The following is a 12,354-nucleotide window of genomic DNA, read 5'->3' as shown; positions in this document are numbered from 1 at the left end:
ATTATCATAATTGATTTGCTACCTTCTGGTTTTCAGCTGACACCCGAAATTTTGGAGGTGGGTTAGTGAACTCCAGAGTGTGGAACAGAAAGGGCAGAAAAAGCCACTTAAGCAAAGCTGTGAGCGAAGCGGAGCCCAGCGACAGAACATGACTCAGCTCGCAGCAGGGGATGGGGCTGGGAACCTCAGGAGAGAGAGAAACAGTAAGGTTAAAACTGGAGCTGGCTGACATTTAAAAAAACATGGGTTTTTTTTCTTCGGGCACAGTGAATCTATGTGGAATATGTTGTTGTTGTTGATATTTAACAGTTTTTTGACAGGGGAAAGCAGCTTTTCAAATTTATTTTTTTTAAAATACGTTTTCGCTGCAGTAGATACCTCTTCCTCTCCTGTTTGGTGTTTGTCACATCCCCTCATACAGCTCAGGGGGCAAAAAAGCAACAGAATGAATAAACCAACCAGGAATCCTTCCTCTTTTCTTTCATAGCATCCAGGAAAGTAAAATGGTGTTTTCCATCAGTCCACTTAGTTCAAATTCCTGGAGTCTCAAGCTGCCTAAGATAACTCAATATTTCCTCTGGAAGGAAGGATTGAAATTGGTGAGCTAGAGCTTATAGGTTCAGGCTCCAAAGCCCATGCAGCTAAATATTAAGCCTGTTGTAAAAAGTGGCCTGATGCCCAGGTGGAATAATTCCCATCTCTATCCAGAAGCCACTCAACATGTATTTCATGCCTTGAGGTCCTTGCACATCACATCTCAGTCCGAGAACAGCCTGTAGTGAGCAAGAACCCAACTGATCCATCCTTGGGATGTCCCCTTGGTCACCTCAGCAAGCCCCTTTCCCCACCTGTTGGAACTCCAGGTTGTGTGTTCCAGCCTCTGTCCAGATGGCTCCATTATGTAGCACAGTCGGGAGGATTTGTGAAGGCTGCTCTTGCCTGCTCCATCCCAGATGTCTGAATAAACGCGAGCTGAAATCGCCTCGGCAAGGAGACCTGCGTGCAAAATCTCCTGCCAAAAAAATGTTGGGAAGCTCTGTCTTACGTTGGAACTGGGTTCTAGTGACGGATTCTTTGCTGTTGCCTTTATTAAGTAGTTGTTTCACCACTCTGCCCAAAGAATGGAGAGGGCTGGGGGCAGTTTAACTCCCAATCTAAGCGTTCAATGCAGCTCAAACCCCCCTCCGCCAGCTGCAATATATGGTCACGTCTAGATTAATCAACATGGATATATCCACTGGCTTGGGAAGAGAGAGAACTACAAGTGGGTGTAAATGGTTGTAAAGCTTATTGAAGTTACTCATTTGTACCATGACAGCAGTAAGCAGATGAGGAACGTTTGTTGCTGACACATGTGGTGTTGGGATGGCAACACCGGCCCCCGAGACCCCGAATCCTCCGTGTCAGAGGGACAGGAACACTCTGTGCTCCACCAGCACGTCCCCAGGGGCTGCTGCAGGATGTCCCCGCTCACACACACCAGATGTCTCACACAGACCAACCTGAGAAGCCCTAGAATCTCATTACTCCAGTCCTCCCACTCCACCCAGCAGCACTGGTCTGCAAAGTCTGACTCAGAACAAGCCTTTGTTGTTTGAAGGTCGTGAAAATTCCATCAAACGGTAACTGCTGATAACTTCACCACCATATCAGGCCCTAAACCAGCACAAACAGGAGCCTGCCATCCTCTTCTGTCTCCCCACCACAGCCAGTCTGTTTTGACAAAGCGATGCTGCAGCAGCATCCCCCTTCCACACTCCCCTCTGTGCGACTCAGGTTTTTCACCCATAAAACTAGGATAAATCCACTCATTTTCCTGGCTCAGTGGCCTCTTGCAGAGTTATTTCATGTACAAGGCTACAAAATGAAACTGTCTTCTAGCAATACTACTCACAGCCAGGATTTTAAATTCGCCTGAGCTTTTGCACGAGCAATTTCTGCTGCCTTGTTGGGTGAGTCAGCAACAACAACAGCGTTCCTGGCCAGCCACGGGTAGCAAGCAGAGCAACAGTAAACGCTGGCAGAGAATGATTCAAGAGCAGGCAAGGGAATCAAGAGCGTGCATAAAACTTAGCAGATAATTTCCAAAAAGATATCTATATTGGGAAATCACAGCCTGCCTGCGAGCGCTGGTGCTGGAAGAAAAAGCAGTTCCATCCACCAGACAATGTGCTCGGTGGGAAGCGGTTCGTCGCTCCTCCTCTTCGTGGCGGCGCAGCAGAGGTCCCGTGTTTGCGATGCAGCCTGCTGCCCGACAGCAACTCCAGCCACCTGTTCTCCGTGTAAGCGCGGCATTGACTCCGAACAAACACAACAACAAAGAGCAATTCCACACATTGTCCACCAGCTCCGCTATCCCGGCGCCTTTCTGTCCACATATGAAGCATCGGGTTCGTTAGCGACCACGCTGAGACAATTAGGAGCCATTCTAGTCGGAACGTGCGGCGATGCTGGAACGCACAACCAGGGGTCCAACCATGGGACGGGTTTGTGATGGATTGTGTTTCCCCAGAAGCATAATACAAGAGATTTGTCCCCGGCAACCCCAGAAGCGAGAGGAACAACTGGGAACAGGTTCAGTAAGAAAGCTCATTGTGCCACACAGCAGCTCTTATTGTCACCTGATGACTTTGTGCAACTGTCTCCATCTCCCCCCACATTTTCACCATCTTCCTGGGGAAGGTGTGAGCAGCGCTATGTGAAGCAATTACCTTCATTTTCCGCAGCACAGGCCTCCATGCCATTAATTAGCGTTCGTATATCAGGTCTAGTAAGTTGGCATGTGACACTAGATCAAATTCCGTTAAATTCTCCGTCCCCTGAATGCTTTACAGCTATTAATTAGGGGTGTGAGCTGTGTGAAAGCTCTTCTAAAAGTGAGATCTGGAAACACAGGCAGATAAATCACAGGCAGACAGATGCTCAGCACACTTTGCTTTCAGTGAAACACAGGACCTTATTTTATACTAATGAAGAACAGCAACCTCTCTATTAATGATGCAGAAAAAGCACATTGAGAAGATATTTAATAAGTAATATGTTTCTAGGCAAACTGACACCCCAGTTTACACCACAAAATGCTTCACTTCTAACTCCAACGAACTAAGGGAAGCTTTGAATTGCAGCTGAGATGCCACGACTGCGTATATAACATGTATTTCAAGCAAGGAAAAACTATCCACAAGGTCACTTCTTACAGAGAGCACTCTTACTGGGTGGATGGATACCTGGATAACTAAAAAAGAGATATTAGAAGTAAGCAAGGCATCTACAGAGGATAAAAATATGAAATGGCCTCCAAAAATGGTCTTATGCAAAAAGAAAATATCAGTGCAATGGCAACTGAGTAAAACTGGCAACAAATACATGCAGGCTAGAAAAAAAAGAAGATATTTTCTCAATAGGAGAATGAAGTTCTAAGAGAAATACCCAGTAGGAGCAAGAGTTTCTATCAGTTCAAGCCAGAGCTTGTGAAGTTCAAGATGAAAATGTACAAAAGGATGTTTGCAATCCAAGGGGACTGGTCTTGGTGCTCCAGGGGCTTCCTGACCAGCCTGTGTTTCCCTCTGCAAATTTTGCATCTTCTGATGCTCTTTTTCAAAGTTGTGTGTTTAATCGGCCAGGATATCTATGACTAGTAGAGAAGCCAAGATCCATTAAACTCCATATTCTGTGCATTGTTCTATAAATAGATCGAACATCATGTTCCTCAGCGTTGGGAAAGATTAAACGATATAGTGCATTTGAAATGATGTTCTGTTGCTTTAATGGTGCCAAGGGTAAGGTAGGATTAAAAGGAGAGTCACAGCAGAGGGGAGGGGAATCTTTCATCTCTGGAAAGTAATGAAGAGGCCCAAAATAAGATCAAGGTCTGACTCTAAGTGGTTCTGTCAAATTATATAGGGATATAATGAGTTCTACACTACCTAATTTCCATATGCAGGTCTACAACATCCCCCCCCAAAAGCAAAGAATGACAGAGTACTTAAACTCAGCTCAAAAGCTGTTTAATGTAAAGATTTGAGAGGGAGCAAAGTCCAAACGTGCATACTTTGTGTCTTAGGAAAAAAAGCTTAAAACGACAGAAAGATGATCTGCACGAACTAACTTTTCCAACACCGCTGCCCATTACAATAGCCAGATGGAAGCACGGCCAGCAGAATAACAACCAGCACTTATTCTATGGGCCATTTGCTTTTTAAACAGCCATTATTCCCCTCAGCGTTCAAGCACACGTAATAACCGAGGCCTCGTTTGGCAGCCCAGCCCCTTCCCAGGCTCGGTTAAGGACAGCACAGCAGCTCCCAGAGCCCTAAGCAGGACAGATGATCGGTGTCGCTGATTACACTGAGTGCTCCACAGACAGTGGATCCATTTAGTTTCTTGTCCACTCTATTATATTGGAATGTTTTTCTAAAAAAAAATAATTAAGAACCTTCCATTTTCTGCTTGGCAAGGAAAAGCTCCCACAATAACTGGGGAGCTGAGCTGTTTTCCACCAGATGAAGGTTACATCCATTCCCTTTCCAAGCTACATATGTGCACCGAGTTCCCACTCGAAAGTACAAATTGAAGGCTTTGCTGGATTCCTTTCTGAATTTTATGCTAAAATTAGTCAAAGGTACCACAGATGAGATCATTTTAGGAAGGTGAGAACATAACTACAAGAAAATACTACTTCGTCATCCCGTACTCTAAGCCCTGTTGTTCAATCTGCAGACAGTGCTGTTAAAATGTACAATCTGCTTGTTATCTTTTCTATAGCCTAAAATCAACCGTGGTTTTTCAATCTGGAATTTAAGTCCAGACCCAAACTTGCAACAGATACAGACAAACGAAAGAAAAAAATCAAGCACATACTGGATGGTTGGGATATTTCACCTTGGAAATATAAATCAGATCAAAATGTTCTGTTGAATATTTGGAGAACAGCTTCATTTCAGCCTTAAAAAGACTGGTGCTATGCACCTACTGCACCATCACTGCAGCAGTCATCAAGAGCTCTACTCATATTCAAACTATTAATTGTTTAGGAAGAAAAACATGAAACACCATTAATTATCGAGTGTAGATGCATTTTCTGCCAGGAATGTTCTTAGTGTAGCTTTAGCAGGTAAAGTTAGATAGGATATGGAGCAGAGTATACAAGAAAAGGCAGCAAGAGCTGGGACTGTTCAGCCTGAAGAACAGAAGGCTCAAGGCATCTTATTAATGTATAGAAATACCTAAAGGGAGGATACAAAGAGGACGGAGCCAGGTCCTCTTCAGTGGTACCCAGTGATGGACCAGAGGTGATGGGCACAGACTGAAACACAGGAGGCTCCATCCAAACATCAGGAAAACACTTTTTCAGTGTGAGAGTGACGGAGGTTGCCCAGGGACATGGAGTTTCCATCCTTGGAGATATTCAAAAGCCACCTGGACACAGCCCTGGGCAACTGGTGGCTCTGCTTGGGCAGGGGTTGGACAAGATGCCCTCAGGAGGTCCCTTCCAACACTGATGCCAATAAGGACTCCAGTCCAACGAGGGAGGAGTGGACCCAGGACCTGCACACGTAGCACCCAACATACAGGTACTCCAGTCACCTCCTTGCTCAAGTTCAGAAGATCTGGAAAGCTGAAGATGTCTGGCAAATATGAAGCGATGCCATCAGTTGTAACTTAAGAGTTTATTATATCACATAAATCAAGAGCGAACATTATTCTCCATAAGAACTAGATGAAAAATCATTAATAAGTAATAATTAGCTGTTTCCTGGGCCTGCCATCTGGTAAGCATTTTTCCTAGCCAGCAAAACCTGCGCCTTGCACTTCTCCAAAGCAGCTAAAGATGAACACAGGCTATTCTTCTTTCTTTGTCAGTCCCTTTGGGAAATGTAGATACCTAGGATGCCGACAGCCACTTCCATCACCCTCCCCACCACACATGTCCAGGGCTTCACTGCCCTTCCTGCTTATTCCGAGCCTCCAGTGTCTTAAAAAGCAGCAAAGAGCCAGAAGTTATTGAGACCTGCCTCCCATCCTGCTCTCAGAAACACGTGGGCTCCAAGATAACCAAATTAATCATTCTAACCTGTAAGTGGCTGTCATTAGTGTTATTATTTTCATCATATAAATTATCTTCCAGATTAGGTCATATGCATTTTGAGATGCTGTGGTTTCCTAGCAACTCCTCTTACCACCCTTCATGCAGACACAGTGTGCCGTTTTCTCTTCCTTTTTTAGCCTCTCCGTGCAGGGGTTATATTCAGTAACAGTGATCTCAGGCCTGGCCCTAATGACCTTTAGTCTGTCGTGTTTGTGGGATAAGATGCAGAACACAACGGCCTCCCCATGCCCTCACAAGACATGGTCCTCCACTTGTCTGGCTTCTGCCCTGCAGATCAGAAGTGCAGGACAGGGATGACAAAAGCAAAGCCACACATGTTAAAAACTGGTAGAATTTCGAAGACCCCATCGGCCTCATTCTGTAGGTTTCTGACAGCAAAATATGCGACAGTACATGTCGGGCATGGCCAACATACCGCATCCCACACAAACATACAACATGTACCTAAACATGATGTAAAGCTCATGTCACTTGATAGATGCGCTTCCAAACAACGCACGTTCACACACAGACTTTCACATAAAAATACAAACTATGGTTTTAGAGTTGTTTCTAGTCCAATGCGGGAAACTGTCTGCAGGGCTAAACCAATTTTAGGCCCCAATTTTAATTAACTTCTCCAGCTGAGTTAATCAAGATCTCTACCAAATTTAATCACGATGGGGGCACAGAGTTAGGCGATGAGACTATCCCAGACAGTCTTTGTGTAACGAGAATAGGATTAACTTCTGTCCTGCCCCACTGACATTTTTTAAAAATAACAATGTCTGTTCTAAACTACAAAAGCTATGGGGCTTAATTATTTAGATAGCTAGTGGCCCTGTTTCAAAGAAGAAAAGGGAACAGACCTCAGAAATGAACCATCCCGAGCCCACGTGGAGTACAGCTATTAATATTTGATCCCCAGCTAGCCTGGGGGCAAAGGGAATAATGTTCATTAAAAGGGACTAAGACTGAATCCACTTTAACGACTGATTGAACAGGAGATGAGGATGGAACCTTCCTTGCTCTAGGTAAGGTGGGGCACTCTCATAATTCCTGCAGCAAAAGGGCCGATATTTTGTTGGGCACAGAAAAGAAATGCAAGTTTTCTGTGGTCACCATCAGAGCCTCATTGTAGAGGCCATGAGCCAGCACTGGGCCCTTGTGACCAGGAAGGCCAATGGTACCTGGGGTGGGTTAGAAGGGGGTGGTCAGTAGGTCAGAGAGGTTCTCCTGCCCCTCTGCTCTGCCCTGGGGAGACCACACCTGGAATATTGTGTCCAGTTGTGGCCCCTCAGTTCCAGAAGGACAGGGAACTGCTGCAGAGAGTCCAGCACAGCCACCAAGATGCTGAAGGGAGTGGAGCATCTCCCGTGTGAGGAAAGGCTGAGGGAGCTGGGGCTCTGGAGCTGGAGGAGAGGAGACTGAGAGGTGAACCTTATTAATGTTTACAGATATATAAAGGGTGAGTGTCAGGAGGATGGAGCCAGGCTCTTCTGGGTGACAACCAGTGACAGGACAAGGGGCAATGGGTGCAAACTGGAACACAAGAGGTTCCACTTAAATGTGAGAAGAAACTTGTTCCTGGTGAGGGTGGCAGAGCCCGGCCCAGGCTGCCCAGGGAGGTTGTGGAGTCTCCTTCTCTGCAGACATTCAAACCCGCCTGGACACCTTCCTGTGGAACCTCAGCTGGGTGTTCCTGCTCCATGGGGGGATTGCACTGGATGAGCTTTCCAGGGCCCTTCCAACTCCTGACATTCTGGGATTCTGCGATCACTGGATCCTATAGCCAGTCCTGATTATGGAAGAGATAAGATCATGGCAAAAGGGAAAGGAGACACAACGTCATATACTTACAATCGGAAAAAGTAATTTAACAGAAACGTAATTAGCAGGAACAGAGAGACAATGCCATGTAACTGGAAACGGGGCATCCCTCAGTCCCTTATCCCCCCACTCCCTCCCCATCACTCATCTTCAATAGCAGCAGTCTCCACAATTCTTGTTCCAGATGACGGTCTTATTCAAGACCCAGAACAATAAAGCAGTTTGGGAAAGTCTTCAACGAGAAAATGAAATTGGATCTCCAGGTTTTTTTGTACCCTAAGTCTCGCAAACACAACCAGATTTCACTCTCGTATCCCGACCTCGAGTCTTAATGTTAAAATGGGACAATGAAACCTAGGTGAAGTATAGAACAGAAAGTCAATTTTGGATGTCCTCATTTTGGGGTGTCAAAAGAAGACCTATTTTTCACACTGCCGTAGTCTGTGTCACCTAATTAAAGCTGCAAACGAGCATCCTGTACGCGTCTTTGCCTGAGAAATCGTCTGCTTAAGCAGGAGCTCTTAAGGTTAAACAAATCCTTCAAATATTGAGGGCCAGAGTCACTCACGCATGTACAGTAATAGAGCTCCTGGAATTATAACACTCTCTGGACCCACTGCAGATATTTGCCTCTTGGCTTTACTCTTCCTACAGCGTATACCCATTAGCACCTCTAATTAGAAAGGAAAATCACAAGCTCCATGTTATTTAAAAGATTATGCAGCATTTTAAAATACAGCACAATATAATTATTTTTTAATGGCCTCAGCTATTTCATGTATTTACTTTTAATGGTGTTTGAGTCATAAATTAACAGTAGAAAAGAAAAAGGCAAATCAGCTCTTGACAGAGGAGCAGGCAACAATCGAAAAGCAAAACCCAAATGCTAAAATCTGTGTGATTAAAGAGCAAGAGCGCCTTATAAGTTCTTCTTGCTTGCTTCATTCTGAACTGGTTTTTATCCTTTAACTTGCCCACCTGGAAGCCAAGAAGCTCAGGGATAAATAAAATTAAGAAGAGGTGAATGTCTGTGTTGTTACAGAGTAAATTCTGTCAGTTTGTCAAGAGATGCGTATTTTCAGACCTTATATTATCAGGTACCAAAGTTAATAAACTAGCCCTGCCACTGCAGAGGACAGAAGGAACAAATACAACGTCTTTCCCTACTTCAGGATGATGAACGTTTGCATTTTCCAATATTAAATTAACAATCTATACTATTTGTTTGGTAAGGGGAGCGAGTTATTATACCAAAGCTCTCTCCGCATGCCCGTTACCAGCCCCTTGTCCTGCAGTAGCATCTCCACTGTCGCCGGGGAGCGGGTGTCACTGTGCTGTGGGTGTCACCGTGCTGGCTGCAGGACAAGCAGGGCAGGTGACACCACAGAGCATTAAACAGACAGAGAATTAAACCACCACGCACCTGAGACAAAGGATGAGCCACAAAAGCAGCACAGGCACAGCGCATGGCCACGCCGCTCGGTCACATACAGTTACACGATGCTCCTATGCCAGGAACGTGCCCAAGATGCTGTGCATCTCGCCCCCCCAAAATTACTGTTAACTTTCGAAAGGACAAGAAATGGAGTCCTGTGGGCTTTTTCAATCTCTGGAAAGGCCATTAACGCTCTGTAGCAGATCATGTTCTTCTGATACGTGAACTTCTCTGACTCCTAGCCATGCTAGCTGTTCTCAACAGCATCTGTCCTGTCCACACGCCGCTTGTATTTCACCCCCAGGCTATTCGGGTACAGGGAGAACCTGAAGCGTCCTCCCTCCTGGTACTGCAGCGCAGGACGACTCACTTAATGTGCCAAGCTCTAACTTCAGCTTGTTTGCCTTGTCCACAGAAAGCCCGGCTGGCGAGGATCCGAGTGGCCAAAACAGGCAGCTCCAACGCTTACCTTCAAAGCAAGCGGAACGGCCTCCTGAACGAAGCCCTCGAGCTGACGGTGAGTGCAGAGACAACAGCTCCTGGCACACAGTTTGAGCAGCTCCCTGTTCCCACTCGGCTCCCTCCCTTGCCACTTAATTGCTCGTTATGCAGCGTGGCAGCCTCGCACATGGAACACTGCAATTATTCTGTGCGGAGGCACAGCTGGAATCCAGCTGCAAGATTGGGTGGGAGGAAGAAAAGCTTCCTTGGGTTCCTCCTTGCACTCAGAAAGGATTGGACCTTCCAGCAATGACCAGGGTGACAGTTCCCTCAAGTCCCTCAGTGCAATGGAGCTGTACTGATTTATACAGCCCATACCACAAATATCCACCCTCAGCCAACATATAGTTATTTTTAAGAGAATCTCTCTAATATGAGCTATATGATCATGCCCAACAGGACAGGAAAACATTCCCTAGCTCCTGTTTCAGGCAGTTTGGTGATGGGTTTATTTTTGCCAGAAAGGCCTCCGGAGGCTAATATAAGCTATTCAGGAGAAGACAAGTTTTAAGTGCGTCAGATTGCTCAGCAGAATCAGTGGAAGTGAGAGGTTATTACATTAAGCCTGATCAACACCAGAGCAGGTATTAGCACATTTCACGGATTTCGTTTCAAACAAATCGGCCTTTCGCGCACACGGGGAGCAAAGAGCAAGATGCAGGATGCTTAACTGAGCCACCGCAGCCCTCCAGCACTTGTTCATGCATCCTTATTTGTGCTCTAATCCTTCAGCATCTACTATTTTCCCTGGCACACATCCTCGCATTTGTAAAATCAAAGCTGAAAACCTTTTCAGCTCATGGTGAAAGCCACTTACTAGGAGCAGAGCCCACTCCTCCCCAAGCTCGGTGGGTGCAGCACCTTATTTTGTACATAGGATGCTACTCAGAGCAGAAGAATCCAGCCCTTTACAATTGGAATAGTTTTAAACTGATTCTACAAAAGCACTTCACACAAAGTACAGATTTGGAGGGCAGGACGCCCAGATCAGTTCCTGTTCTCCCCTCCAAAACAAGTTTGATCCTTCTGACTACACATCTAACGTCGTCTCCTGCTCTGCGAATGGCAGCGACGCTCAAAATCTGTTTCTTGAGCCATATGTTGCTGTTGAGCAGTTCAATAAAAACTTGTGGGTTTGCTTTTTTTAATCAAGAATATGAGAGCCCAGGATGACTGATCACACCTAGTCCAGAGCCTTATTCCCACCAAGGAAAGGTACAGGCCTGGGACGTAGCCCAGCTGAGATGTTGCATTACCCAGGACCATGCAAAAAAAGGATACTATAAATTTGAAACTTCCTTTTGAGCTTCAGGTTTCCAGTCTTTCAAAAACACCAGAAGAGCTCAGCAGGGACACTCCGTTTGCATTTGATCTTCCCAACAAGAATCTCCTCACTTCTCCTGTCAACTGAACCTCCCTGCCAAGACCACGCATGGAACAGCGGCTGACGCACTGATGCTCAAGTCCAACATGCAGGAGGCTGAGAGAAATATTTGGCCGAATGGGTTCATTCCCTGGCACTTGCCTAAAAATGAGTGAAGAAGGGTCATTTCGTTGGCTACAAAACTACTGTAGACACAGGAAGCAAAACAACAACACTTCTAGAGAGGTTCTAGAGGAATTTTTAACCTGTTAATAATTTAGACATAGAGTAGCACTTAGAGCAGGTTTTCCCGAGCTTTCCTGGGTGTCGCTTGCTTTCTGGTGGACTTACAGTTCTAAATGACCCCCCACAAGATCCACAGATCCTAAAATATCTCCACCACCTTTGAGTACCCCAGGACAAGCCTCGCACCGAATCAAGAACCATCCACAGGTAGTGGCATTAATTAATTACAGAACTGCAGAGCATCCTTTGTTGTAGCCGTATGCATTGTCCATTTTAACTCCACAAGGCGAGATTTTATGTCCTTTCATTTTATGGCAGGAGAACAAACTCTTCCTAAGAGTACAAAATGTGAATGACAGCACAGTCTAGCCAGCCAAATTTTTTTCAGCTGTAGAAATATGGAGGAATGTGATTCCTGTAGTTGCTATTTTAGGGACCAAAATATTATTTACATACTGTGCATATCCATTGGTTAAATTAGTATCAAACTGTTTCATCGGTCAGGTACACGTCCCATTTTGATACCTTGCCCAGGACTCATGCTGATGTTTATGGGCTTCACGTGGCCAGATTGCCATAGGGTTGGTTTGTTACCCAGCGGTAATTCCAACTACAATTACTATATGGCCATGACTAGATATTATCACTCTCATCATTAGCATCACGCAGCACTGTGATCAATGCGTAATTGTTTTACAAGTGCCCAGCAGATTGCTCTGCAGTCTGGCACCTTGAGGGTGGACTCAAGGAAACTGCCCCAGAACCCATCCCGGCTGTGGCGCTGCAGGAAAACTAATCAACTGAGAAATAACGACTGTTCAAAATTCCGGAACATGTGCCAGAATGTCCTTTCATTAGCACCAGAATGAATACACTGACACCATCTTTCAA

General features: G+C 45.5%; 1 protein-coding gene across 4 annotated transcripts in view; it reads left to right on the top strand.

Annotated features, from left to right (window-relative positions):
• Positions 1-12,354, top strand: part of KCND3 (potassium voltage-gated channel subfamily D member 3) — a 118,997-nt gene that overhangs the window by 91,136 nt on the left and 15,507 nt on the right. For all 4 annotated transcript variants that reach the window (XM_065854808.2, XM_065854807.2, XM_071817671.1 and 1 more), the window contains exon 4: positions 9,769-9,870. In XM_065854808.2, the coding sequence (XP_065710880.1) occupies positions 9,769-9,870 (102 nt within the window). The remainder of the gene's footprint in view (positions 1-9,768; positions 9,871-12,354) is intronic.

This window comes from Patagioenas fasciata, chromosome 21 (assembly GCF_037038585.1).
Source record: "Patagioenas fasciata isolate bPatFas1 chromosome 21, bPatFas1.hap1, whole genome shotgun sequence".
NCBI lineage: Eukaryota > Metazoa > Chordata > Aves > Columbiformes > Columbidae > Patagioenas > Patagioenas fasciata.
This window is presented reverse-complemented; position numbering and strand designations above follow the sequence as displayed.